This window comes from Dermochelys coriacea, chromosome 6 (genome assembly GCF_009764565.3).
Source record: "Dermochelys coriacea isolate rDerCor1 chromosome 6, rDerCor1.pri.v4, whole genome shotgun sequence".
NCBI lineage: Eukaryota > Metazoa > Chordata > Testudines > Dermochelyidae > Dermochelys > Dermochelys coriacea.
Window position 1 is genome coordinate 91,048,536 of NC_050073.1, and position 26,717 is coordinate 91,075,252.

Genomic DNA, 26,717 nt, shown 5'->3' on the forward strand with positions numbered 1-26,717 from the left:
TGCAGACCCTTGCTGCTGCCTGCTGTATTATATAACAGACCTTTGCATGAAGCTCCCCCACCTGTATGTGTGTGAGCTGGTAAAGTGCTGGTCCATGGCACATCTTCGAATTGAACCCAGGTACTGAAAGATGAAGATAGATCAGGTTTGGGACACACATGGTTCCCAAGCAGAGATACTGATGCAGAGTCCACCCCAGGCTTGTCCACATCATCACTCAGCTCAGTGTGTGAGAGGTCCTGAAACTCTCCATCCACATTACGGTTTTCTTCTGAGGAGGTGTCGAAGGAGGAAAAACACCTTTCCAGAGGCTCTTCGGTGCCACCTAAAGTAGAGACAAAACATACAGAAATATCAGTGCCAAACTTTGCACTGGAGTATGAAATCTTACAGGGGATGGGATGGGTGGCTGGGAAGGGAGAAGATGTTGGCTGGTTGTGGTTGACCTTAGAGTCCCTGCTCAGGTCAACCATAATTTAACAACAAGTTAGCGAATACATTTTTTAAACACTTCTGTGATGAGGTGGAGTGGCCTCCCACAGAGCCAGAGGGGAAGGAGCCAACTGCTAAACCAGGGTGGGCAGAGCCAGAGCAGGCTTGCCCCACCTACCAGAAGTCAAGGGTGGGACAGGAAGTATAAAGGCTGAATCCTGTAGCTCAGTTGGGAGAAAGTGGCTGGAGGAGACAGACACCTCCTGCCTGCTCCCAGAGTTAGAGCCTAAGGAGAACGCTTACTGGCCAAAGCTGCTGCCACTGCTGACTGAACTGGACCCTGAGGAATGCGGGAGGCTGCTGCTGGATACCTACCCAGAGGAGATGGAGGACACCCCTGGACCTAGGTACACCCCAAGGGGAAGCTAGGAAGTGCCCCAGAGACAACCGACTCCAGTCCAGCTGTATGGCTACTTAAATGTGGTTGGAGTGTTGCAGCTGGATTCCCCGCTGACCCAGTGGTGGGATGCCTCACCACTGTTAGGGCCCTGGGCTGGGACGTGGTGGAATCAGGTGGGCCTGTGTTCCTCTACCCCCTGCCACCTCACCCCTGAGGTGGCAGCCTTTCCACTTAGGACAAGAGGCCTGCGTTTGTCTGCCTGACCCAAGATGTCAGGCAATTGACTGCCTATTTATCTGTCCCGCCTCCAAGGCCAGAAAAGCACCCCTGCCTGAGACCCTAGGCTGACAACTGCTCTGTCCTAACTGTAGTCCAGAGTCCCATAACTATTGGTGCTCCTGCCTGAGGGCCTGGGACCCTAGACTGCTATTGCCCCTTCCTAAGGGCCAGACCTTGCAGAGAGCTTGTTTGCTATGCTCCACCTAAGGGCTAGAGGCTTAGACTACTTACTCTGCAGCTAATTCCCTGACTGTGGGTGGAACCCCATGATGTAGTGAGGCGGAATGGCCTCCCACTGAGCCAGAGTGGGAGGAGCCACCACTAAACCACTAGAGCTGGTGCATGCATGAACGAGGGGACACAGCATATACAGGTTTCATAGCATAGTGACCATTTGTTGGTCACCCACTAATGGAGGCCTTGAAAGAAACAAAGTTCCTGCCATGAGAGCAGCTCCACCTGACTTCCAGATTCATCTGAAAAGCTGATTGTCTCCTCTGAAATAACCCTTTATAAATAACAGCATAAGCATAGAGAAATCAAAAATGTTCGCTGTATTAGCTATGGCAACTCAAGCACTTGGGGACCCATTTTTGTATGTAACTTGTACTGACTGGTTGCTAATGATGAGAGGCAACTTTAGTTTCTGCTCTTGGACCTGAGGGTTCATGCTAGGGGGAGAATCACCAGGAGAGGGATAGAGAGATTTAGTGCAGCTGCCATTAGTTTATTATAAAGACAATGACCTTACAAAGACCTGTTGCATTCTCTGCTGAGCTTGTCACTAACTATACATTAGTGACAAGCCTTCACCCCCTTTTAATCTCACAGCAGGCCTAGTTTTGCCCTTAGTTATAATAGGTGAAACATCCCATGTGGTCAGTGGGAACTGTGTAACTGAGGCAGAACTGGGTCCAATGAAAGGGCATTTATAAAACATTTTTCTTGATACATAACATTTGATATTTTTCCCCAGATCTCTCCATTATGCAGGGGAAGTAGGAAGTAACTCGGCCTCCTCTGTTCCCACTTGGAAGGCAGGTCTCATGAGACCAAACCTGGGTCAATAGATGGGCCAGCTTAATTTTAAAAAGTCTTAAAGTGCTCTAAAGGAATCTGAGGGAACTTACCCTGCGAAGTAACCGGCACGAGCAGCTCATCATTGAAGGAGACCCACTCTGACTGGTGGGAAGCAATGACATTTGCCAGTGATGTCATGCTTGGGACAGGCTGCTCATCTTCAACCCGTGCTTGTGGGAAAGGCCCAGAACGGTCAATGCCAGTCAATGGAGAGCAGTATCTCCTTGGCACTTCCTGGCTTTTCCCTTTCACATTAGAAATTCTGTTAACAGTGAAGAAAGGGTGTAATTAGGTCTCTCAAAGTTTTTGTTGTTTTTTTAAAAACCTAAAGAAATTAACTGAAAAAATAACCCCCAGCATTTTAATAATAAAGGCTACTAACACATTTCACAAACTACATACACAGTTCCACCAAAATGTAGCCACCTCAGGGGGTCAGAACACTACTTATTCTGTATGGGGAGGAGGAATAAGTTTGGCCAAGGGCATTGTAACAAACCCCTACTCGTAAGAAAAAAGCAGCACAGGCTCTCTAAAGAGAGCTGTGTGTGATTTTATTTTTTAAAAGTTTTTCATCTTAAAACAGCCTCTTGCAGCAAGTGGAATGGAGCCTTCAACTTGGATAGTGAGCTGTAGCTCACGAAAGCTTATGCTCTAATAAATTTGTTAGTCTCTAAGGTGCCACAAGTACTCCTTTTCTTTTTTCAACTTGGATAGCATTTTCTTCCATAGGGCTTAAAGTGTCACATCACACCTGTGTATTATCTCTGTTTTCCAGAGGTGTGTGAATTCACTCCCTACCTGTCTTAGGTTTTTATGACGCTCCCGTTTCTATGGCATCTAAGCCCTGTGGAACTATGAATAAGCATGAATTTAGCTTGGCTCCTCAAATGATTGAATATGGTTTCCTAGCTGACTGGTAAAGCTGCAGTGGAGCACAAGGTTTGGGATCCGGAATGTGTCTACATATGCCTATGTAAATCTACATAAGCCTGATGCTGGATGCCATAGAAATGCTTAATAATGAGGAAGTCCCCTTGTTTATAAAACCTAGGCCAACCAATCAGGAAACAGTCAACACCATGTGCCCTAGATGATTAGTAATATGACACAAATAGTGAATACTCACAGCAACAAGTTCGTACCCAAACAAACAGATTCATTTAACCACACCAATAACAAGAAGCAAATATAAAAGGAGTACTTGTGGCACCTTAGAGACTAACAAATTTATTAGAGCATAAGCTTTCGTGAGCTACAGCTCACTTCATCGGAAATGCATCCGATGAAGTGAGCTGTAGCTCACGAAAGCTTATGCTCTAATAAATTTGTTAGTCTCTAAGGTGCCACAAGTACTCCTTTTCTTTTTGCGAATACAGACTAACACGGCTGCTACTCTGAAAGAAGCAAATATGTAAAAGTTACCCATTTGTAGATAATTTTAAAAGGGGAAGGGGAAATGGTCAAGTTTCTCAGATAAATGATTCACAACAAATAACCTAACTGGCTCTACTTGCATCCAATACATTTGAAACATTGCTTTTTCCATTTTCCACAAAAGTCATGATGATTTAGGGGCATATCACCCAATGTCTCACTTCTCATCTTGTGGGTTCAAAGTCTTTGTCACCTACTCATGCTTATCCAACAAGAACAACTCTATCAGAGCTCTGTGAAATTTGGATAACTCTTGCTGAAAGTCAAATAAAATAGACTATATTTTGTTGCCTGCTCAAGAGAATATAATTTACCTTCACTTCATGCAAAATAGTGCAGCTGATGGGGGTGGGGGGAGAATGGAAGGAATATTATTTCCTAGAAATTCCTCAAAATACCATGGGCCCAAGCCACAGATCCAAACACTTCCCAAAAGTTCTCAGCCCATCTTCAACATATTGCATTGAAACAAAGGCAGCCATTATTCATTGTACATCCTTTATGTTTTTCAATTCTGCTATAATATTTGCAATGTAGCCGTATCTTAAATATCCTACAGCTCTAGTACAACAGAAAGAGGTTATATAGCAGTCCTCATGTTTGAGAAGAGACAGAACCAGTAATAATGAATTTTAAATGGATTTTTTAAATTCTGTCTATCTTAGATACTTATATGGCCTCCATCACCAAAGTATCTGAGCACCTCACAATCTTTAATGCAATTGTCCTCATAACGCCCCTATTAGGTAGGGTACTTTGCCCATTTTAAAGATGGGAAACTTAGGCACAGAGAGGTGAGGTGACTTGCCCAAGGTCACACACAAAGTCTGTGGAAGAGGAGGGTCCCCATGCATCAGGCTTGTAAGGCCACTCACTCAAACTTGGCCTGGCCGGCCTGCCCATCATCATGACAGATGAGTGGTTGGGCCAAATCTGATTGGTGCTGAGCCCCCATGCCTGGAGGAGGGAGCTGAGCCCAGCAAGGTCTGGAGGACAGAAACTGCCAAGATGGTCCACAGGGTGCACTTATTTAGTGCTTATTACATTAATGTGTCTATATTGTGGGTAAGTAGTAAGACGGATGTTTTTTGCCCTAAAGCTATTACTGGGTCATGACAGGTTATCAGGGTTTACAAATGGATCCTGAGCCCAACAAGGTTGAGAACCAGTGCTCTAGATCTAACTTTGTTTGTATAGTGCCTAGCACAGTAGTTTTCTATGTGCTACAATAATACAAATAACAATAATAATATGCTAATTCCATTTTTATCCAGTTCAGTTCCACAAGGGCAGCAAATAAGGCCTGTATGGAAGAGCTGAAAACTCAGAAGAGCAACCTCTCAGTCACAGAATGGTCATCCCAGTCCCTGGTCACGGTGGGAATTGACGGGTCTAAGCTTATTGCCTACCTGCTGTAGACTGAAAACAGCCCCCTATAACTAAAGTCCAACACAAAATACAAGAAGAAAAGGAATACTTGTGGCACCTTAGAGACTAACAAATTTATTTGAGCATAAACTTTCATGAGCTACAGCTCACTTCATCGAATGCACATCGATGAAGTGAGCTGTAGCTCACGAAAGCTTATGCTCAAATAAATTTGTTAGTCTCTAAGGTGCCACAAGTACTCCTTTTCTTTTTGCGAATACAGACTAACACGGCTGCTACTCTGAAACCTGTCATTATACAAAATACAAGGCTTCCCACAAAAGGAGTAAGGCTCCCTACAGCCAGAGTCTTAATTTGTAACTATAGCTTCTACATCCAGAGCCTTTCAGTGCTCTCTTATGTAAGCAAGGCTGCTCCCCTTACAGCTCAACACCCATACCCTCTCTTTCCTTATGCAGCTCCCTCTCTCCTGACATGGAAACAACTGCAGCTGAGCCCAGATCTATTCTCCCACCCCACCAGTGGTAGGGTCTCTTCATTCCCGTAGTGAGGGCAGACACCTCTTGCCCCCTCTTCCCACCAACCCCACAATGGGCTCTCTTATGAGGAAACCGCGGACAGCGCTAAACAAAGAGGTAAACCGGTGGGGTGTGTGTGTGTGTGGGGAAATCAGATGTTTAGGGTCACAGGGTCTCTGGTTTCCCTCAGAGAGAGGGAGGGAAGGAGAAGATGACTTTGATATTTTGCTTTCCCCATCTGACCTGTTAAGCTGTTTGCTTTTGGCTTGTTTAAATATCTGTAATTGGAGTCTTTCTAAATAACAGAACACTGACCTCTCCCTATTCTCACTGAGAAAGTCCTGAAGGAACCCTGAAATGACAGGAAATGAACAAACAAAACAATTTATCTGGCTCTTAGCACACTCGGAGCCCACAAGATCACATTTTTCAAGTGTCCACGGAAGACCTCTGGAAGGAGGCAGGAAGATCAGTTTACTATGGAGTTTCTCAGCAGTCCACACACTCTCTCTCTCTCTCTCTCATAATGCTATGCTGGAGGCTTGACTTTTTGCTCCAGAATTTTTCTGAAGTTCCCCATTGCTGCACTGTCATGGTACCCCTCAAATGATTCTCAAATTTGGAACCGGGGGATGACCTGTACTCAAGGTCTGCGGTGGTGGTGGTCACATGAGAAATTCCTAAGAAAGAGAGACAAAGCAGAGTGGTCCCCTAAATTGTTGAGTCAGGGGCTCTGCATTTGGAAAGCTATAGAGCAGCTATTGCATCTTAAAACAGATGTTAAGAAACTAGCAATTTCTGGGAGGGAATCTTTACAGTGTACTGAGAGGCCTTGAAATGCACCATTGGGCACGTTCCAGTTTTAGGGCTCTGGTGCTATTGGGACTTTCTGCACAGTTCCTAGTTCGTTTGGTAAATGATGCAGAGACTGCTGCTTTGTTATTCTGACTAATGCCATTGACTTCTCTGGGAAAAATAAGATTTAACTATTGAAAATCAGATTGAATGGACTGTAACATCTCGGGGCTTTCTGGTTTGGAGGTGATCTGGGGATGTGTGAGTGTGTCTGTCTGTGGTGGGGAGAAAAAGATGCAAAGACAGAATTTTGACTCTGCTAGGAATTTAAAGGCTGCTTCAGACAATACAGCCTGCTGAACGAAACACTTGCTCCCTTTGATCAACGCCCATAGCTTTGAATTATGGGATATGGGAGGGTGATTATTTTTGTGCTGATTACTTGGAAAAGACAATACAGCGTTACCTTTACCACCATCCTTCCACATGGAAAAGCCTCCTGTAAAAAGAACAGCCATGTTGAGAGGAGCCCCTAAGGAGCCATGCATTCAGCTAGCTGGGAGGTGCTGTGGGTCCAAGGACAGAGCCTATGCATATATCTTGGGGATCCATTTGGTTTGGGGGCAGAATCATCACCCATTTCTCAGGAGGGCAAACACTCCTACCCTTGAAATGATGAAGGAGACATTGTTCAAGGGAATCTTCGCACTTTCCTCCCCCACTCCAGAGCTCTTCTACAGATATTTCTCTGGAAAGGAATTCTAAGTGTCTAGGAGCAGTAAAGGAACAAATGGATCCTAGCTGTCCCACAGTGGACTCTGATTAAAGCAAGGCAGCTATTTCATACAGTCCTAGTAATAGGAGATGGAGACACACCTTTTAGCACAACTAGTTCCCTACATATAGTTAGGAAATTAGTGGAAATGCTTCGCAGGTGCTGTTATTTGAATGAGCCTCTCATGGAGTGTTCTTAAAAAAAAACTTTCACATTGAATGTAATACTTGGTCAATAGAATGTGTTATGATTCTACAGGGGCAGGAACAGAACAAAAACAGAGGTTACACCGTGGCAGACAGTCATCAGTATTGGCTCCCAGTGCCCTGCTTTGACCATGAGTCAACACTGCTTTAGGAGTTCTTTAGCTTCGTCTTTAAGTTTCTTCCTGTTATCATTTATGGGACACACAAAGCAATTGCAATATCAAGTGGGCTCATTTAAGTGAATGCATAAAGTTTAATGGTTATTCCCAACTCTGCCAGAGATTTCATGTGCAACCTTGGGGAAGTCAATTAGCATACCCCATATGCCTCAGTTTCCCAATATGTATATGTACCACACCTAGCATAATGAAAGTCTGGTCTTGTTTGGGATTTCTAGACACCATTGTGACACAAATAAAAAAAACAATAATAATATTCCATAGCACTTATGAGACATTTTACATTTTTAGATAATTAACCATTTAATTAGTGATGAGAGGAAAAAGCCATTCCAGGCATGGATCCTCATGATATCTAACCTGTACTCAATGGAAGCAGCTGAGCTCTGCTGATAGTTGCCATTTAGAATTCTTTGCTTGGACTTTCCCACTTGGACCCACATCAATGGACTCTGAGGTTGTGGAGACAGAATCTATTGTATCACATGCAGGATCAAGTCAGATATGTCTTTTTGATTTCATCTGCACTGTGTATTTAAAAGAGACAGACGCAGTCAAGTAGTTTAGGATTCAAACTTAGGCTTTGTTTTTCAAACTTAATATTAATAGAAAGGTTTTTTGTTAAATTTTAAAACAAAGTAATTGTAAATGTATTGTCTTATAAGGGGGCCTGTGCTGCAGAGTACCTGCAATCTGTAGAATGGTATTAAAATACACCAAAAAATCATAATAATTCCCATGCATTTCTGGAGACCCTAAATTAAGAGCTTTGAGCTAGTGTAGGAGAACCAGAAAGTGAAACTAACTAGAAACTGAAAGGTAAACTGACTAGGTAGTTTCACTGTCCCAAGATGAGTGAGATGCAAAAAAGTAAACAAACTGCAGTTATAGTAAAAAGGGAATTGGATTCTGACATTCTTTTAGCAGTAATAATCCAAAATGTTAGTAACATCAGGGATGACTCCACGAAAAAACATATCATTTTTATCTTGACTGTGTCCCCTTAATAAACCTTTGCAGATGAAATAGTTCTAATATAATTGTGTGAACCGTAAAGCGGTAGCTCCCTCAGACAATTCTCCAAGTAAGCCTGAGCTCCTCCCTCCTTGGCCTGCAGCACGAACCAACAACCAGCTGAGCACATCACCTCCTCCTGATTATTAAACAAGCTCCACACTGGAAATTTACACCAAAAATTAAATACAATCCCCCTGCTCCCTCCCCGCCAACTGCATCAACTGGGCAAGATAAAAGTGATGCAAGGGGGGAGTGAAACAGAAATCGGAAGAAATAAAGTTTGAGAGAAAACAAGAAAAAATGAAGCTAGAGGTTCTGATTATTATTTATCCTGTGGTAGCAATCAAAGGCTGTATTCAGGATTGGGGTCTCATTGTGCTAGGCATGTACAAATGCTTAGGAAGGCACTGTTCCTGCTCTGAAAAGCTTAAAATCTAAGTCTACAAGTGGTATGTGTAGGGGAGGGGAGAAGAATATAATAATATGTACAATTGTTTTAAGTGTTGTATTCATGACTTATTGTTTCAATAAATACATAACTTAATTACAGCCAACTGCCCCTGATCCAACTGCTGGTCAGACCAATTCTTCAGGGCATTCTCTAGCTTTACCGATTCTCTGATTCACATGTGCACTGCATTGTTACATGAATTTCCCTACTTTGAGCCCTGGCCTTAGAGGTACAGTCTCCATTTAATGCAACTCCCATTAGTGTGAAAGCAAATGATGTGCAGCGAAGACATAAGGCACATTGTAAACAGAACTGAAGTCATTTGCAAAACTCCCACTGACTTCATTGGGAGCAAGAGCAGGCTGTACCCCCTTCAGTTTGCTACCTAGCTAATAACAGTACTAAGAATATTGTATCATCTTTAAATTGCTTCACAAACATGAGTTAATCCTCTCAACACCTGGCTGAGATAGGCCAATTTGGTTATACCCAGACAGGAGAGGTGATTTGTCCAGTGTCACACAGCAAGTCAGTTGCAGAGCCAGGATTAGAGCCCTGGAGGATGATTCTCAGTACTGTACTTATTCCTCTGACCACAGGAAAATCTTTTCAATTAAACCTCACATGGGAGCTCGAGTTCAGAATCTTTCCATCTTACTGAGTGACAGTAAGAAGAGAGTCTTCAAGTGCCATGTGTTTAAGAGAGTGATAAATAAGGGTTTCTCTCAGGGATACCTGTGTCAAAGCAAAGATAAAAAAGGTCAGCAGCTGCTGTTCCCCCAACCCATAATATCACATATATCTGCCACTGAAACGGCTCTATTTCTGACAAGAGATGCAGCCAAAGGGTCTCTCCTGAAAATGGTATAAGTAATATTTAGAAAATCCAGGAGGCAAGAGCCTGTCTCTATATGCCTCTAGCTGTGACTGCATATGAAAAAAAGCTATATTCAGTTATGGGGGCCTAATTACTAAAGAGAAGCACATTAGATGGTGTTCAGAGGGCTTCAGAACTAGACTGGAGCACTAGAAGAAATACAGTAGGGAACACTTCTATATTGATGGGGTGAGGGAAGAATGGACTAAGTTATTTAACAGCCCATTTCTGTGAACAATTACTTCACCATGCCAGAGATAGGAAAAAATAAATAAAAAAACAGCTTGTGATATATACCAAGGTTAGGCTGCAGACAACACCTACATAAGGTCCTGAATTCTACAGGCCTAGATTAATTTTGAATACTTTGTATAGAGAAACTAGGGAAATTGCTGTTCTACCTGAAAAGTCTGTGTTTCACAAGAAGTTAATAGTAGGCAACCAGCAGTCTGAATACACTGAGACCATAAGGTGTGGTTAGTAACTTCCACTTGCTCTCTCAAGGCCACCATGAGACATAATTCTACATCTGTTTCCAGACCCAGGGCTTCCAGATACCATTGTTACAAGCTGCACATATGTTCCCTGCCCTGCACCCACTTTGAATTGAAAGAGTCTAACTTGTCCTGCTAGGATGGTGAATTAATTGCAGAGCTGGGAGTCAGTAGCTGCATGTCTGGACACAACTGCACTGGTAAACTCAGAAGGCAGCTGGCTTTACAAAGGGATTGCTTGTAGCCTTTCCTATAAAACTTTAGGAAAACAAAGTTATAAGACATCTATGGCCAAATTTTTCAAAAGCAGCCTCTAATTGAATACTTCAGTTTGGGCATCTGTTTTTTGAAAATCCCCAAAATAGTTTATTATGTCTCTGCAGCCTCTGAAAATTTTACATTCTGTGTCTTAGGGTACGTCAGCACAGCAACCCCCACCTCCCCACCCCCGCCATCCCATGGCAGCGAGTCTCAGAGTTCAACTGACTTGGGCTAATGCTACAGGGCTAAAAATAGCAGTGTAGGTGATTGTTCCCCCTCAGGCTGGAGCTCCGGCTCTGAAACCCAGAATGGGGAGGGTCTTAGGTAGGGTGACCAGATGTCTGGATTTTATCAGTCCTGATATTTGGGGCTTTGTCTTACACAGGCTCCTATTACCCCCTGCCCTCTGTCCCTATTTTTCATGCTTGCTATCTGGTCACCCAGTCTTAGGGTATGTCTACACTGCAATTAGACACCCACGGCCGGTCTGTGCCATCTGACAAGGGCTCACGGGGCCTGGGCTGAGGGCCTCTTTAATTGTGGTGTAGACATTTGGGCTCAGGCTGCAGCCCAAACTCTGGGACCCTCCCACGTCACAGGGTCCTAGGGCCTGGGCTCCAGCCCAAGCTTGGATGTCCACACCACAATTAAACAGCTTCTTAGCATGAGCTCCACAAACCAAAATCAGGGTTTTTAATTGCAGTGTAGACATACCCTGAGAGCCCAAGCTCCAGCCCAGATGGGAATGTCTACATTGCTATTTTTAGTCCTGTAGTGTGAGCCTGAGTCAATTGACCTGGTCTCAAAGACTCACTGCCCTGTGTGTGTGTTTGTGTGTGTGTGTGGGCGGGGGGGGAGAGGGGACACTTTTCAGTGTAGATGTACCCTAAGTATAGAAAGTCTGAGAAATGAAGGTGAGCTTTAGAGCCCAAAAGTTATCCTCAGAAAATCTTAACCAGATGTATTCCATTTGCTAAATCCTACTAAACTACTCCTGTATTTCGCTTGCCCTCATGTTGATTACCAAGGTCTCTCTTCTGTTTAACATGCTACCTTCTCTCCCCTGATCCATTCAGTGAGGTAAGAAGACAATGCACGATGTACCGTAGTTACTCACCACAGAATTGTCTGCATGTCAGACACTAGATGGTGGCATCCTTAAATAAAGCTGGCAAGAGGAGAATGGAGATCAGAAAGCAAGAAGCATCATTATGCTTCCAAATTTCTTAGTAACTAGCAGTAATAAGACAGGAAATGGGAAAATGAACATGATGGGCTCATAAATGTTTGCCAGAATGTGGTTGTTAAAGAGACGCATCTTTCTAGACTAAAATCTCCCTGCTTTTATAACTAGAATGAAGTGCTGCTCTGTCAGCCAATAACATTCTGGCACTGCATTTACATCTCAAAAGAAACTACTGCCTTCTGGTTTTTTAAAGCTAGGATTAAGCATTGCATTTGAAGCTGAAACATCAACTCCATCAGCAAATAGGGAAGACAGCACAATTCCTCCCACACTCCAAGACTGGCTTCAATTACATAAGCCAAATCAGGAGCTGTATCTTTTGAATACTAGTAAAGTTCATGCTATCATTATGGTGGAGGTCAGGCACCACTTTAGCTATAGGCAAACAAGGCAGTTGCCTGGGGTGGCAGATTTGACCCAGCTGGCTCTCCATCCTTACAGAGGCACAGCTAGGCCAAGTTTGAGTAAATGGCATTGTGACCTGCCCATGGGTTACACCACCACTCACATTTGGCGCAGCTGGCCCTCTGCCATGATGGAGGGACAGCCAAGCCAAATCTCCCACCCTAGGCCTATGAGGAGGGGAAGACACACTGAAGTTTTGCCTGTGGCACAGATTGTCTGGATCAGTTTCTTTGGTGGGGGTTGGGTTAAACTTCGTTGAAGCTGGTGGATGTAACAGTCGTCCTTCATTCAGGCTAAATGTAAGAAGCAGTTAAGCTCCTGTTGGAGTAACATAGTTAAAACAATAGGAACCACCACTGAAAACACAGTCATATGCAAGGTCTGTTTCACTAGGAAATGAATGAAAATGTAGCGGTCTCAGTATTGATTTGTTGGAGCTGTGCATAAGCAGATAAAGGGACAAGAAACACCACAGAAGCAGACTGTAAGGGGCTGGGACTTAGGTAGTCTGGCCTAGCAGTCACAGCTGAGCTGGAGTCTACGTGTCAAGGACAGCTGCAAGATGGCAGTCCATGAGCAGGGGTTGGAGGAATCGCCAGAGCCAAGCTCAACAGACCCAAGAACAGGTGTTGTACCGGTCTGGAATCAGAAGGCCAGAGTCAGAGTAAAGCTGATATCAGAACCTGGAGATCAGAAGACAAGGTGTAGTTGGGAGTTACAGCAGGTCAGAAATCTATGTGTAGGGCCCTACCAAATTCACAGTCCATTTTGGTAAATTTCACTGTCATAGGATTTCAAAAATCTTAAATTTCACAGTGTTATAACTGTGCGGGTCCTGACCCAAACAGGAGTAGGCAGGAGGATTGCAAGGCTATTGTAGGGGGGTCACGGAATTGCTATTCTTACTTCTGCGCTGCTGCTGGCAGTGACGCTGCCTTCAGAGATGGGTGGCTGGAGAGTGGCCGCTGCTGGCCGGGTGTCCAGCTCTGAAGGCAAAGCCACCGCTAGCAGCCATGCAGAAGTGAGGGTGGCATGGTATGGTATTGCCACCCTTACTTCTGCACTGCCCCTGGAGGTGGGTCTGATCCAGCCCCAGGAGTAGCCTGTGCAGAGGAAGATGAAGTCCCATCCCCCTGCAGCCCTGCTGGGACTAGCAGCTGGAGGCCGCACAAAAATGACAACCCCCCCATACTCACTTCTGCACTGCTGCTGGTGGCAGTGCTGCCTTCACAGCTGGGTGCCAGGCCAGCAGCCACTGCTCAACGGGCGCCCAGCTTTGAAGGCAGCACAGAAATAAAGGTGGCAAAACCGCAACCCCTCTGCAATAGCCAGATTTCATGAGGGAGACCAGATTTCATGGTCTGTGACGCATTTTTCATGTTCATGAATTTGGTAGGACCCTATCTATGTGGGTGACCAGATAACTTGCTGGGCCACCCTCCAGGATTAAATAGTGCACTAGGAGCCACAGCGTACTGTCGCTCTGGACCTTTTGGGTGGTACTTCTTGCTGTGCTCTAAATCCACAGTATTCCCTGGGTGGGGTTCTGTCTACTCTCCTGGTGGCAATGTGGGCCTGTCAGCCCTTTTAGGCCCTAGAACTCTGGATTCTAGTTCCATCGATCCTTATACAGCCAGAGAGGGCAGCAGAAAATCTTGGACAGCTAGAAAAGCACTTGTAGCATGATCCTGTGTTAAAGCTAAGAGAGCTTTCTGGGTAGAGTTCTGGCTACAAAGGGAGGCCTAGACTATTGAGCAAGGAAACCATATCCTGTTTGAATCCAACAGTTAGATTGTATCTACACACAGCTTTTAACCCATGTTAACATCTTCCTAGAGAAACTGCATTTAAACAGGAGTCTTGCTAGAAGGAAGAGAAAATCATTTGAAAACTGTGTACAGATGAGACTGTAGAAAGTGGAATGGTCTCCCAAAGGAATTAGTGGATGCCCCATTTCTAGAATTGTTTAAAGCTAGATAGGATGAAAACACTAGAAATTGTCCTGCAGAGAACAAGCCTGCCTTGGCAGAGGGAATGACTCGAAGACCTAATTAGTCTTTCCCCACCCTCTAGTGTCTGGGAGAGCCAAGTACGATTATGCAATTTAGCATGATGCTTGGATATTGCCACCCTCCAGGGGCAATCTACAAATAACTTGTTTATTTTTACTCTCTATTTTAGATAGCTTAAATACAGAAAGATCAGGCTCGATGGTGGTGTGGGTTTATCCTGACCACCACCATTTCAAGGGAACAAAGAGCAACCGTATGAAAAAGATGGGGCTAAGTTTGCTTTTAAAGGAACAGCCTCATGGGAAATATTTTATTTGTAGTTAGAAAAAATCTAAATCAAATTCACACACAGTAGAAAACAAAAAACACACCCATTTTATCACTGTTGTATGATCCTTTGCATGAGTGTTGCTGTAACCTGACAAAGTGAATATGGTGGACATGAGGCTGCATGGGTGTTAGTAACAAAGGGAAATGTTTCCAAAAAGGCCTATTGTGGACACACGGTTGCAAGATCCTCAGTTGGGAAGAAGGCGAAAAATTTCCTAGTAAAATGCAGGCAGAAGGCAGAATTTTTTGCCATTGATTCTATCTGGTCTCCTAGGCTAAGTGGTGAGTAGAACAGGACCCAAAGACTTTCATTGCTTTGATAAATGAGGACAGACACCTTTGATGGAAGGGGAGAACAGTGTCCTAGCTACTTCTAAACATTTCCCCTTTCTGACCCTTACCATTTTGGTCTTACCCTTGTTCAGTCTGAGCCAGCTGCTCTTTACCATGTGCTGATCTTCTTAAAGGCACTGTGAGATCTTTGTAATGGTGTTGGTTGTGACTGTGGTAAGGGGTATATATACTGGGTGTTATTGGTGCACCATTGGCAGAGGAACTCATGGTGTCTTACCATCTACCAACATGCTCTCATGTAGATATTGGAGAGAGGAGGGGAATGGTGGCAGCACAGATCACTATGAGATTATACAACTGAGGGTTTTGGGGGAAAGTGGATCAGTTGCTCTGGCTCCTGTCTGGAGGGAATGACTGGAGCCAAGGTAGTGCTGCACCACCTACATCACGTGAGAACGTCAGCAGCACTAAGTGCTCAGCTGTGTCAAACGCTGCAGGGAGGTTAAGGAGCATAAGCATTGAGATGTGGCTTCTACCCACTGCCAGGAGGAACGTGTCTTTTAGTCTGGTGAGGGATATCTCCATGCTGGAGCCCAATTGTGAAGCATCCAGGATGCTGGCAAATGCCACTTGGTGCTAGAGCTCAGTTATACATTCAGGTTCATCTGTACATTCAGCTGTCAGTCCTGATCTTTGGTTGTTCAGTGGGTGGAGGAGGGAGAGCATGCTGGTAAGCACTGTGCCAATCTGTTCTTTTAAAATCATATTGTTAAGTTTGTCCATGGTCTGAAAGATCAGCATGTGTCATAAGACAAAATGATTAAAAATAACTGTTGGTCAATTGCTCCCATCACAGAGCATTATTGCTGAAGTAGATAGTCACTGTTCAGGAGAGGACTGGAAGTGGAATAGGAGGGGGTGCTCTGCTGGTCAGGTGCCCTCACAGAAGGGAGTAGACCCTTGGTTAGGAGGGCTGTTGCAACTCACAGAAAGACATGGATAGGAGAAGCCTCTGACGACCACCTGTCTTATGCTTGGCTCGAGCCAAGTGCTATGAAATATGCACACTCACACACCCACAAAATCTTCTAAAACTCAAACTCCTCCCCCCGCCCCCCATGACTTCTTGCAGGGGCAGGGGGAAATTCCAGTTTTCAAACAAGATCCAAGAATGCGACTTCATCTTTTAAAATTCCACATTTTGAAAATACAGAAAAAGTCACCTGACCAACCCCTTCGTATCAGTCTTCGTACTTGGAGGATGAAGTTACCAGAGGAAAAGGAAAGTGGTTGTGGGAAAGCACTTTGCAGCTCCCTGCTTCAGAGAGAATTTATTCAACTTTCACTTGCCTTGAGAAAGAAAACCTGCTGCCTTTTATTACTACTAAAGCTGCACAGTCATTGATTTCCAATGGCAGACCCACAATTAGTGGTTTATTCAATAGGATAAACTGGTAAAAATGCATTTAGCAGTAATTTGGGCATTCTGAATGCCTAGTAATAAAATACTTTGTATTTATACTGCACTTTTTATCTGATGCTATCAAAGCACTTTACAAAGATGGGTGTCATTATATCCATTTACAGATCAGGAAACTGTGGCATTGAGTGGGGAAGGCCACCATGACAAGTCAGTGGCAGAGTCCTGGATAGAACCCAGCTCTCCCGATTCTCAGTCCCTTAGATAACAGAACATACTGCCTTCCAAATGGCTGGACATGAACGCCATTCTAGACTACAGTTTTAGGAGCTGATAGGCCATATTTAACTGCAAAGTTCATTTCCCTTAATTCAAATCTAAGACCTTGGAGCTGACTTATGGCATAAGTGCTGTATTCTCTCTCCACTGTAGGGGAGACAACATCATAAAATCAAAGTTAAAATTGAAGAAAGGCTCATTTGGCCTTGAAGATTCCTTGAACTCTTATTGCAGGAAAGGATCAGACCCATTCTCCTTTAACACCTATTTCATTTTAGTAATCAACGTTATGTATACAGAGCTAATTGTGCACTAGGCAACTAGACATGTGGGAAGGCAAAGTGCCTTCCCTGAAAACTTAGTATTGGCCGAGCTTCTATATATCAGTTATGGGGGAAAGTTTTTGAAAGCACCTAAATCCAACTGACTTTCAATGAGATTTAGGCTCTGAAGTGCCTAAGTCACATTTGAAAATGGGACTTTGACTAAGTTGCCAGACACTTTTGAAAATTTTACCGTGGAATCCTCAACTTCTCAGAGCCTGACAGAGAGGCAGAGAAGCAAAGAGCAGAAATATTTAAGTTACAAATTTCTTTTCCTATTATTTTATCCACCTTGTTGATCTGGATGTTTATTCCTGGACATGCTACTCTCAAGGTAACAACAAAGATAGGGAGAAACAATGTGTCACAGTAGTTAGAGCAGTGGGCTGGGATTCAGAAATCTGAGGTTTTATTCCCATCCCTGCCACTGACTCACTGTTTTACCAGCAATCATACATCTGACTCCAGCATATTTCATGCAGACACAAACAAAAATATTTAAGACACCATCCAAAATCAGCAGATTACAACACTGAGCAGTCTCAGTTTCAATTCCTTTAACTCTGACAGGGTTTCTGAAGACAAAGAATTAAAAGTTCAGGGTTGGCGCCTGTTTCAATGTGGTGGAAGAGCTTATTCCAGCTGCTTGGAGCAGCAGTCCAAAAAGCCTGTGCCTCTCTCAATCAGTTTTAGCTCCAGGCACTTTCAAACCAATTGACTGGATTGAATGAAGGGTGTCTTTGCAATCTGCTTTGGGAAAAAAAAGTGAATATAAATAGGTTGGTGCCAAACTCTGAACACACATATATACAGTGTGGTAGACCAAGGCAGCTGCCTCCATTCAGAGACTTGGTCAATTAAGTCAAATTGGAGAGGTCACAATCATGGGTCTGTGTTTAGGAGGGGAAAAAAAGTACAAACCTGCTGAGTGTATCTTGCAAAAGTTCCACCCTCTGCAGTGATACCCCAGATGCTTTGACTGTGAATAGACAACAACCCCAACCAACAGGGTCTCTTCCCAGCCCCCATTCACGCAGCTTACTGTACAGTGATTTGGAAAGGAGGTCTGGGAGTGTTTGTCTGAATGGTTCGACTGCACCCAAGACATGAGGAGAAGACATTTTCAGGGAGGTATTTCAGTTGCAATATATTGCAAATGACAGGGCAGAGGAACAGTATAAGTAATATCTCTTGATGGTATCTTTCAGGGTCAGCAATCCTTGAGAGCAGATAGTCAAACTGCTAAGAATTAAACACCATGGCCCAGTTCTTTTCTAGTATAACTCCACTGAAGCCAATATGCTGGTAGTGAAATTTGACCAGCTCAAGTTCTGGTTCTGTAGCTGGTAACATTTCTTTTCCTCCATAATGCTTAGCAGCGCAGTTTCAACATGCTCAGTCATCCACATACCACAAAACCATCATGCAGTTCTGTAAAAGCGGTTCTGCTCACGAGAGGGCCATGGTTCAGATAGCTGGAGAACAAAATCATTACATAATCCTCCCACCTCAAAAATAAATTGAAGATAGTTCTTTTAGCTGAGAGCTAATGTTGATAGCTAGTAAAACCCAGTCCGGAGCCCACAGGCGGACGGACTCCATTGCCATAAATACCAGTTAGAACTTTGCATTAAATGACCAGAGTGACTTCCAGCTGAGACACTCTGAGCACAGCTCCTACCTGCTCAGTAAAAGGGAGGTTTCTCTCCAGCTCATCAAGCAGGTCTGCTGTTCACAGACCACAAGAGACCCGTTTTGAGATTCAGCTGCAGAGTCCACTGCTTGCTCTGGGGAAAAAATGAGGATGGCTGCAAACTCCTACAGCCCCCTTCCAAGATCTTAAAGCACAGTGGCCAGTTTTATTCTAGTGACAGCAAAGGAGTTACACTGGGGTGTACACTGAGTTACATTTGGCCCAATGACTGTACCGAGCTACTATCTTGCCGCTCTTTGGTCAGGTGCAGCCATTGAGTTTCCCTCTTCACTGGGATGTGGATTTAGTTTAGCCCTGGCCCAAACCAACAAAAACTCTCCCCTTCTGGTGTAAACAAAGGGGAGTGAAACAAAGTTCAACAAAAGCAAAAAGCTAAAAACAAAACAAAACACCACTACCCTTTCACCCCTTTGGTGCAGGGCTCACCCCTCTTGGTCCAAGGCTTCCAAGCAATCTTTTACCAAAGAAATCCCACCCGTCCTCTGTCTCTTCTCCAATCTGCTTCTTGGCCTCTTCCCTGGTCACTTCACACTGCTTTCCACGGTCCTTTCAGGCCCCATCTCCAGATCCTACTGCCAGTCTTGTCTACTCCTGGTCTGCCAGTTGTTCACAGAAGTGACACATGAGAACACTCACAACCAAACTTGAGTTGGACAGAGTGGCATGCCACTTTGAAGCCTATCAGTAGATCTTCAGTTTTCACTTTACATCTTCAAAGTCAAAAGTTCTACCAGATGATAGAACACCTGTTAGTCTGCACGAATTGAACAACATTGACTACTCAGCATTGGTTTTGCCTCAAAGCAAAGATATTTGGGACATTTGGGACTAAGTCACTAAGTGCTGCACTAAAGTAACAGAACAACAAATCAAACTGTCCACCCTACTTGCTCCCTTAGGGATCAATACAAATGTAAGCTAGGGGGGAAAAAAACAATCAAACCTATTGTTTATAACATCTAATGCTGACTGTTAGAAATGCCACTGCAGCAGAATGGTGAAGCCCCAATACACCACCACTAGGAAAACTGATTGCAAATTTTCAGGAACTCTTCATTGTGAAAAAAATGGCTAACTCAAAGATGAGAATCTTGTAGTGGTGATCTAAGTATGTAACTACCTTTCATTAATTACACCCCCAAGAAATCAATGCTTAAGAGGCCGACATGTCTCAACACCAGGGGTGGGCAAACTTTTTGGGCAGAGGGCCACACTAGCATTGCGAAACTGTATGGAGGGCCAGGTAGGGAAGGCTGTGCCTCCCCAAACAGCCTGGCCCTCGCCCCCATCCGCCCCCTCCCACGTAATGCCCCCTGACTGACCCCCTCAGAACTCCCAACCCATCCCCCCCTGTTACTTGTCCCCTGACCGTCCCCTCCTGGGACCCCTGCCCATAACTGCCCCCCCGGGACCCCACTCCCTATCCAACCCCCCTGCTCCCTTTCCCCTGACTGCTCTGCCCCCTATCCACACCCCCACCCCCTGACAGACCTCCTGGGATTCCCATGCCTATCCAACCCCCCCTGCTCCCTGTCCCCTGACCACCCTCTCCAGAATCTGTGTCCCTGCTCCCTGTTCCCTGACTGCCCCCCGGGACTCCCTGCCCCTTATCCAACACCCCCCCACACCCCGCTCCCTTAACATGCCGCTCAGAGCAGCAGGAGCTCACAGCCCCTGCGCCCGGCCAGAGCCAGCCACACTGCTGCACTGCCGGGCAGGAGTGGCAGGCCAGAGTGCTGGAGGCACAGGAGAGCTGAGGCTGCGGGTGAGGGGGGACAGTAGGGGAGGGGTTGGGGGCTAGCCTCCCCAGCCGGGAACTCAAGGGCTGGGCAGGACGGTCCCGTGGGCCGGATGTGGCCTGCGGGCCATAGTTTGTCCACCTCTGCTCAACACCCTTGCTGTCCTACTAATAATTTTTGGTGTATTAACAAAGCATCATTAAAGTTCACAACTAATCAGTAAGGGATCCATGTAATAATGTGTTCTCTAATCACAATCTCTTTTTAACTTTCCATCCTATTCTTCCTCTACTCTTCCTGTTTTTTCCTGTAAAAATATATTGAGAAAATAATAAATTTTTATCATTAAAAAAATTACAAGTAAATGCCTTGCTCAAGAGGTCATACAGTCTCAGAGTGAGGAACTCAGGAACCCTGATGCCCAGTCTCCAGATCTAACTACTAGATGGAACTCTTTCAATTTGACAGGATATGAGAGTTCCCTTCCAGGGCTGTTAAACTGACCCTGCCACTCAATTTGCTTTGTTTATATATTTTAAAAAGACAATTAGTGCATGATCCTCAACTACTGAAATCAATGGGAGCTTTACAGCCCCTACCTAGAGGCATACGTCTTCTGAGTGGACACCAGGGGTGAAATCCTGGCCCTACTGAGTTCAATAGCAAAACTCCCATTGTCTTCAGTGGGGCTACAACTTCACCCGTAATGTTCACACCAAAATGCAAACATAAAAGCTTCCATCTCTGTTTCCCAGAATGCTGATCTATTTGGTCAGACATATAGGTCAAAAAATGCAGTCCTGAAGACAGAACACATACACACTGGGTACACTGCCTCTGTATAGTTAACAGATCCACTTAAATGGGCCTGTCAAAAGGTTGTCCCTTCCTGTGGAACTTGCAGTCTTCTACTGAACCTTTTGGCAACTTGTCCACAAGAAGATGGGGTAGTTGTCAAAGCACAGTCATGAGACAAACTGTCAGATGAGGTGCAGTGTAAAGAAATTAAAGGACCAACATCTGTTTTTGCCACAAATATTTTATGACCCTTTTTATTACACAACAAATAAATCATAAAAGCAATTTTCAGAGACTCTTAATCAATATGTGAATAATTAATAGTAACTTGGCATTTATATAGCACCTTCAATCTGAAGACCTCAAAGCAATTTAAAGATTAAGACGACAAGTCCCAACATGAGAGCTGGTTGGGAATTTTTTCTAAAAAATGGGTGGTCTGAAAATGACAAATCAAATTGATAATCAAAACTGCTAGAGGCTGACCTCTGTTAAACCTAATGAACCAGTTTCTGCATGCCATTTCCTATCCAAACCTAGAAAGTGAAAACATTTTGAGATACCCAGCATTAATATTGCATGCATATTATTTCTCATGCTTTGTAGAAGCCAGATTTCATACAGCATCAGAGCTGAAAAGCAAGGGATCTAAACAGAATGTATGTAACCCACTCACTGTCTGTATTTAACTCACCCACAATCTGCATTTCCCACGCATGGGAACATTATCAGCCATTAAGTCTTAGCAATAAGTTAGTCAACCAAGTAAAACAGACATGAATTTTGGTCACAAATGAGATGAATTTATTCTCCTTTATCAAGTGCCCATAGAGCATTTATCCAATTGGGTATTAACACCACCCTGTATTTTAGAGAAGCATAGTACTGGAATAACAGGAGGTACTGGAGATAAGGACCAAGGTACATTGGCAAAAATTCTGGACAGACCAAGGACTCAAACAACTGATGGTGCTGCAGATCAGGATTGAGCTGTACAGGCACACTTGCAAGAGAAAACTTGACCAACTCTTGTTGTCATTAAGCTTAATTACCAAGGTTTTATTTTGTGTGCACTAACATTCATCAACTGAAAAATAAAGTTAAAAGCTAGCTGTGATCACTGTAGCTGTGCATTTGCCAGCTGCATTCCTGTATCTAGGTAATTCCTCGTGTTGAGGGCTGCCACAACGCTACCTTGAATGAGACTGACCTGTTACTGGGGATTGCAGTGCTGTTCCATCTACCTACTATTACTGTTTGTTTTTTTATTTGTGATCTCCATGGCTATATCATGAAAACCTTTTAATATTATTTAGAAATGGATATAAATGAAATCACTGTAACCGGCACAGGCCAGAAGTGTTGCTATGACAGGTTATTAAATATAGCCCAGAGAAACCACCACCTATAAAGGTCACACTTGTGCAAATTTGCTAGTGTAGAAATAACCCAGCCACTTGGAAACTAAACTAATTTGGGGCATTTTATATGCCCTGTATATGGCACAATCCAACATCATTTATCTCAATATAGAGTAAATATTAGCATCGGTGGAATAATGGGAGGAAAAAGCACATTCTCAAACATATTTGCAAATTACATAAATTTGATTTGCTACTATTCTTGGGGACATAATACTGATTACTTGAGAATATTGGAACAAGCTCTAGAACTCACAAAAGTGTTTGTGAAGCTCAAAAGTTCTGTGTATATGTAGTGGAAGACGTACATTTTAGGGAGCAGGAGAAAGAAATACCATGCAACCAACCAAATGCCATGATTAGTGAATTATTATTTTGCAAACAACCTGTAATTTGAAAATTATTTGCCCACTCCATTATGTATTCAAAGCCTACATTTACACTAAATATACTTGGTCCTGCCTCAGCAAAGGGGGCTAGACTTGATGACTCCTCAAGGTTTCTTCCAGCCCTACATTTGTATAATTCTATGATTTGCAGAAGTTAGGAATGATTCATAGATGAATCATGAGCCAAAAAAATGCCTGATTTGCTAAATTTTTGCCTCAACAAATACCATTTACCATCATTAATAAAAATGCCCTCAAACTAGTTCCATTAAAGTGATTTCATGGGATAATTTCCATTCAAAAGTCTGACTGGTGCTAGGAAGAGGGGAAGTACAAAGTATTTCCTGATCTAGTCATATGGTCACATTCTAGCTTCTGGAAAAAAACAAAATGAAAAAAAAACACAGCAGGTTTAGTACAAATAAGACTCTGCTAACAAGATTAAACAAGGGGAAGCAACCAAAAAGTGAGGGTCTTAGGACAAATTAAAAGCAGAATAATCAGAAAGAGTCAACATGTGAAAATTCAACTTTAGTGTGAAACTGACATTAATGTGGGGACATGGGAGCAGTGGAATGGATAGTGTAAAGATTTTGCCCTCTGGACAGACAGACATATGCACACATACATATATATGAGAAATTTCAAATACTTCAGGCATCAGACAAAGTTGAAAAAATTAGAAATGCAGAATTTCCATGTGTGTGTATACATTGTGTGTGTGTGTGTAAGTGTAATGTATACACACAGAGAAATTCTGCATTTCTAATTTTATCAACTTTAAGTTGCCTGATGCCTGAAGTATTTAAAATATCCTGTAGTAACATCAGTAGCAATCTTACTGACAGAAATCATTAAAATACATTTCTCTGGAATCACTGAAGGACCCCCCCCCACACACACACACACATGAATAATTGCATAGAGTAGCTGAGAAGGAGGTGGATGGGAGCAACTTCCACATATCGTTATAAGTGACTCATTAACCCTTCCCTCCACACTGTGCAATAAACCCCTGGTGTTTATACAAAAGGGATAACATACTCTATATTATTGTAAGATAAGAGCTCAATTGGTAACTCAAGGGTTGCTAGGTTTCAGAGTAGCAGCCGTGTTAGTCTGTATTCGCAAAAAGAAAAGGAGTACTTGTGGCACCTTAGAGACTAACAAATTTATTTGAGCATAAGCTTTCGTGAGCTGTGCTCAAATAAATTTGTTAGTCTCTAAGGTGCCACAAGTACTCCTTTTCTTTTCAAGGGTTGCTAGATTGCATGTAAATAACAATCATCCTGTATAGGTACCAAAAGGGTATAAGAGGTTGAAGAATGGTCAAAAAGAGTATAGCTAGGAGTGATGGCATGAAATTGAGCCAGGGAAATTTAGGCTGGGTATAGGGAAAAACTTAGGTCTATTAGACTGTGAGGAGTTTCCAAGGGAAGCTGTGGCAGCCCTGTCATTTGAGTCACACACAATGAATGAAACGCTGGAGGGAGCAGTCTTGCCCTGGACTCAGGAGGATGACTGGATGATTTTAAAAGATCTCTCTCATCTTTAATTTCTAGGATTCCTTTACATGTCTCTACTCCAACATGACTGTAAATCTGATCCCTGCTCTCTCCCCCGCCTCTTGCCCATCAAGCGACTTTAAAAGAATGAGGTGTAATATCTGCTCTTTGTTTAGGGGGGAGAAGTCTCCACCCTTTTTACATTTTTTCCCCATAGAGTCAAGCGTATTCCCTGGACAATTTGCTAGACTAGGACAACATACAGTGCATTCTATACTAAAATATATTAGCAAACGCACCTTGCTAGGCTATAAAAATGATCCGTGTGTGTGTGTGTATTGTAAAGAGCTACTCTGTGTGTGTGTGTGTGTGTGTATTGTAAAGGCTGCTCTGTGTGTGTGTGTGTGTGTGTGTGTGTGTGGTAAATGATACACTTCCGAGAATGCTAGGAGGTCAGGAGTGAACAGTGGTTTCGGAGGAGGGCTCGGAGGAGTAGCGATTGACCAGGGAGACGCCTTTCCACTCACCCCCTTCCCAGTCTCCACCTGCCCTGCCTGCTCTAGGACACTTTCTGTGAATAAAGCCAGAGACACACTAGGGGGAGGAGAGGTCACATTACCTTGGAAACCTCCTAGAGAGTCCTCAGCCACCGCAAACGGAGCAAGGGAATGGGCGAGTCAAAGTGCCAGCAGCAGCAGCGGGAGGAAAGTTGAGCATCAGGCTCTCAGGTCAGCAGCAGCAGCAGCAGCAGCAACAACCCAGAGAGGGAGGCACAGAACCGCTGCCCCGGAGCGGTCCCCTAGTGAGGACTCCAGCTCTCTCCTCCTCCCCTCCCCTTTAGAGGAAGGGAGCTTTGCAAGAGCACGGCCTGATTGGGCAGCATCCTGAGCCTGAGGAGGAGAGACAGGAAAAATGGGGATTGGTTGGAGGGGGAAGGGCAGAGGGGGGGTGTCCCCTCCCCTCTCTCACCCAGCACTATGGTGGTGCTGCTGGGCAGGCTCTGGTGCCCAGGTTCTCACCTCTGGGGTTTGCTGCTCCTCCCCTTACAGTCGGTGAGCTCCTGGATTTGCACTGAGCAGGTCTCAGATCTCACTCTGTTTATCACATTTCTTCTAATGCAGACATGGAATGTACAGGCCCTTACCTGGAGAAGTCGGGGCTGGGGGAGAAGGGGGGCAGGTAGTAAATTCACAGGTAAGTGGCAAAGCCTTTCTATAGATCGTAAAATAATATCATAACATTTAAAACAAGTCCAGATTCCTTGTTCACATCTCTCCCCCTTCACTATTTGAGTTTTCAAAATAAAAAGAAGTTACATGTGTTAGTAAAATATTGTAGCTAAAAATATCACTTAACATCATGGTTGGGACACAAACAGGTCCTTAAAAGCGAGTGAGTCAGTGTTTAAATGACACTGTCAAGAGATCTGAAATCAGATTTTTACTCCTTTGCTCATAATATTATTAACCTGGGTTTTTTTTTGTTTTTGTTTTTAAACCCTACACTTTGGATTCAAAAGCTGTTTTCCTACAACCCTCACCATATGGGCTCAGATACACTCACATACACATTGATTACTGCAAGATTGCTCCTGAATGTTTGATTGTCTGGCCCATTGGTGTGCAACCTGTGGCCTATCAGGGTAATCTGATTGCAGACTGCGAGACATTTTGCTAAAAGAAAAGGAGTACTTGTGGCATCTTAGAGACTAACAAATTTAAAATTTAACATTTTGCTGACATTGACCATCCGCAGGCACTGCCCCCGCAGCTCCCAGTGGTCACGGTTCGCCATTCCTGGCCAATGGGAGCTGCAGGAAGCAGTGGGACCACTGGTCTGGCCTATTGCACTTAAAGGTCCAATTCTACACCATGGAAATCAATGGGACTTTTAACATTAACTTCAACGAGAGCAGGATCAGACTCATAAAGCCATCTTCCAACAGATGATCCCAGAGGACTTTATGACTACGCAGTCTTCTCAATATAAGCTTTTTGGGGCAAGGGCTGTGCCTCCTTTTGCATTTGTACAGTGCCTTGTACTATCATAAACAAGTAATCAGAACAACCAAATGCCTGGGATGAAGGGAGTATTCTCATATTTTATAGCTGGGAAACTGAGGCACAAAGGTTACATGACTTACCCAAGACCATGCCAAGCAGTGGCAGAGCCAGGAAGAGAATCCAGAAATGCTGAGTCCTGGTGCTGTGCTGTATCCATGAGTCCATCTCTATCTCAAAAGAGATATAAAA

General features: G+C 43.9%; 1 protein-coding gene across 3 annotated transcripts in view; it reads right to left on the reverse strand.

The window, feature by feature from the left end:
- Positions 1 to 25,339, reverse strand: part of STON2 (stonin 2) — a 130,142-nt gene extending 104,803 nt beyond the window's left edge. For 2 of the 3 annotated variants that reach the window (XR_006282035.1, XM_043516486.1), the window contains exons 1-3: positions 25,085 to 25,270; positions 2,242 to 2,453; positions 62 to 325 (exon numbers count right to left, since the gene is read on the reverse strand). Coding sequence is in view for 2 of the 3 variants with exons in the window: in XM_043516486.1 (XP_043372421.1) it covers positions 62 to 325; positions 2,242 to 2,329 (352 nt within the window). In the remaining variant the exon portion in view is untranslated. Of the gene's footprint in view, positions 1 to 61; positions 326 to 2,241; positions 2,454 to 25,084 lie in introns of all 3 variants that reach the window. The other variant, XM_038407356.2, reaches the window with a different exon arrangement.
- Positions 25,340 to 26,717: the final 1,378 nt, after the last annotated feature.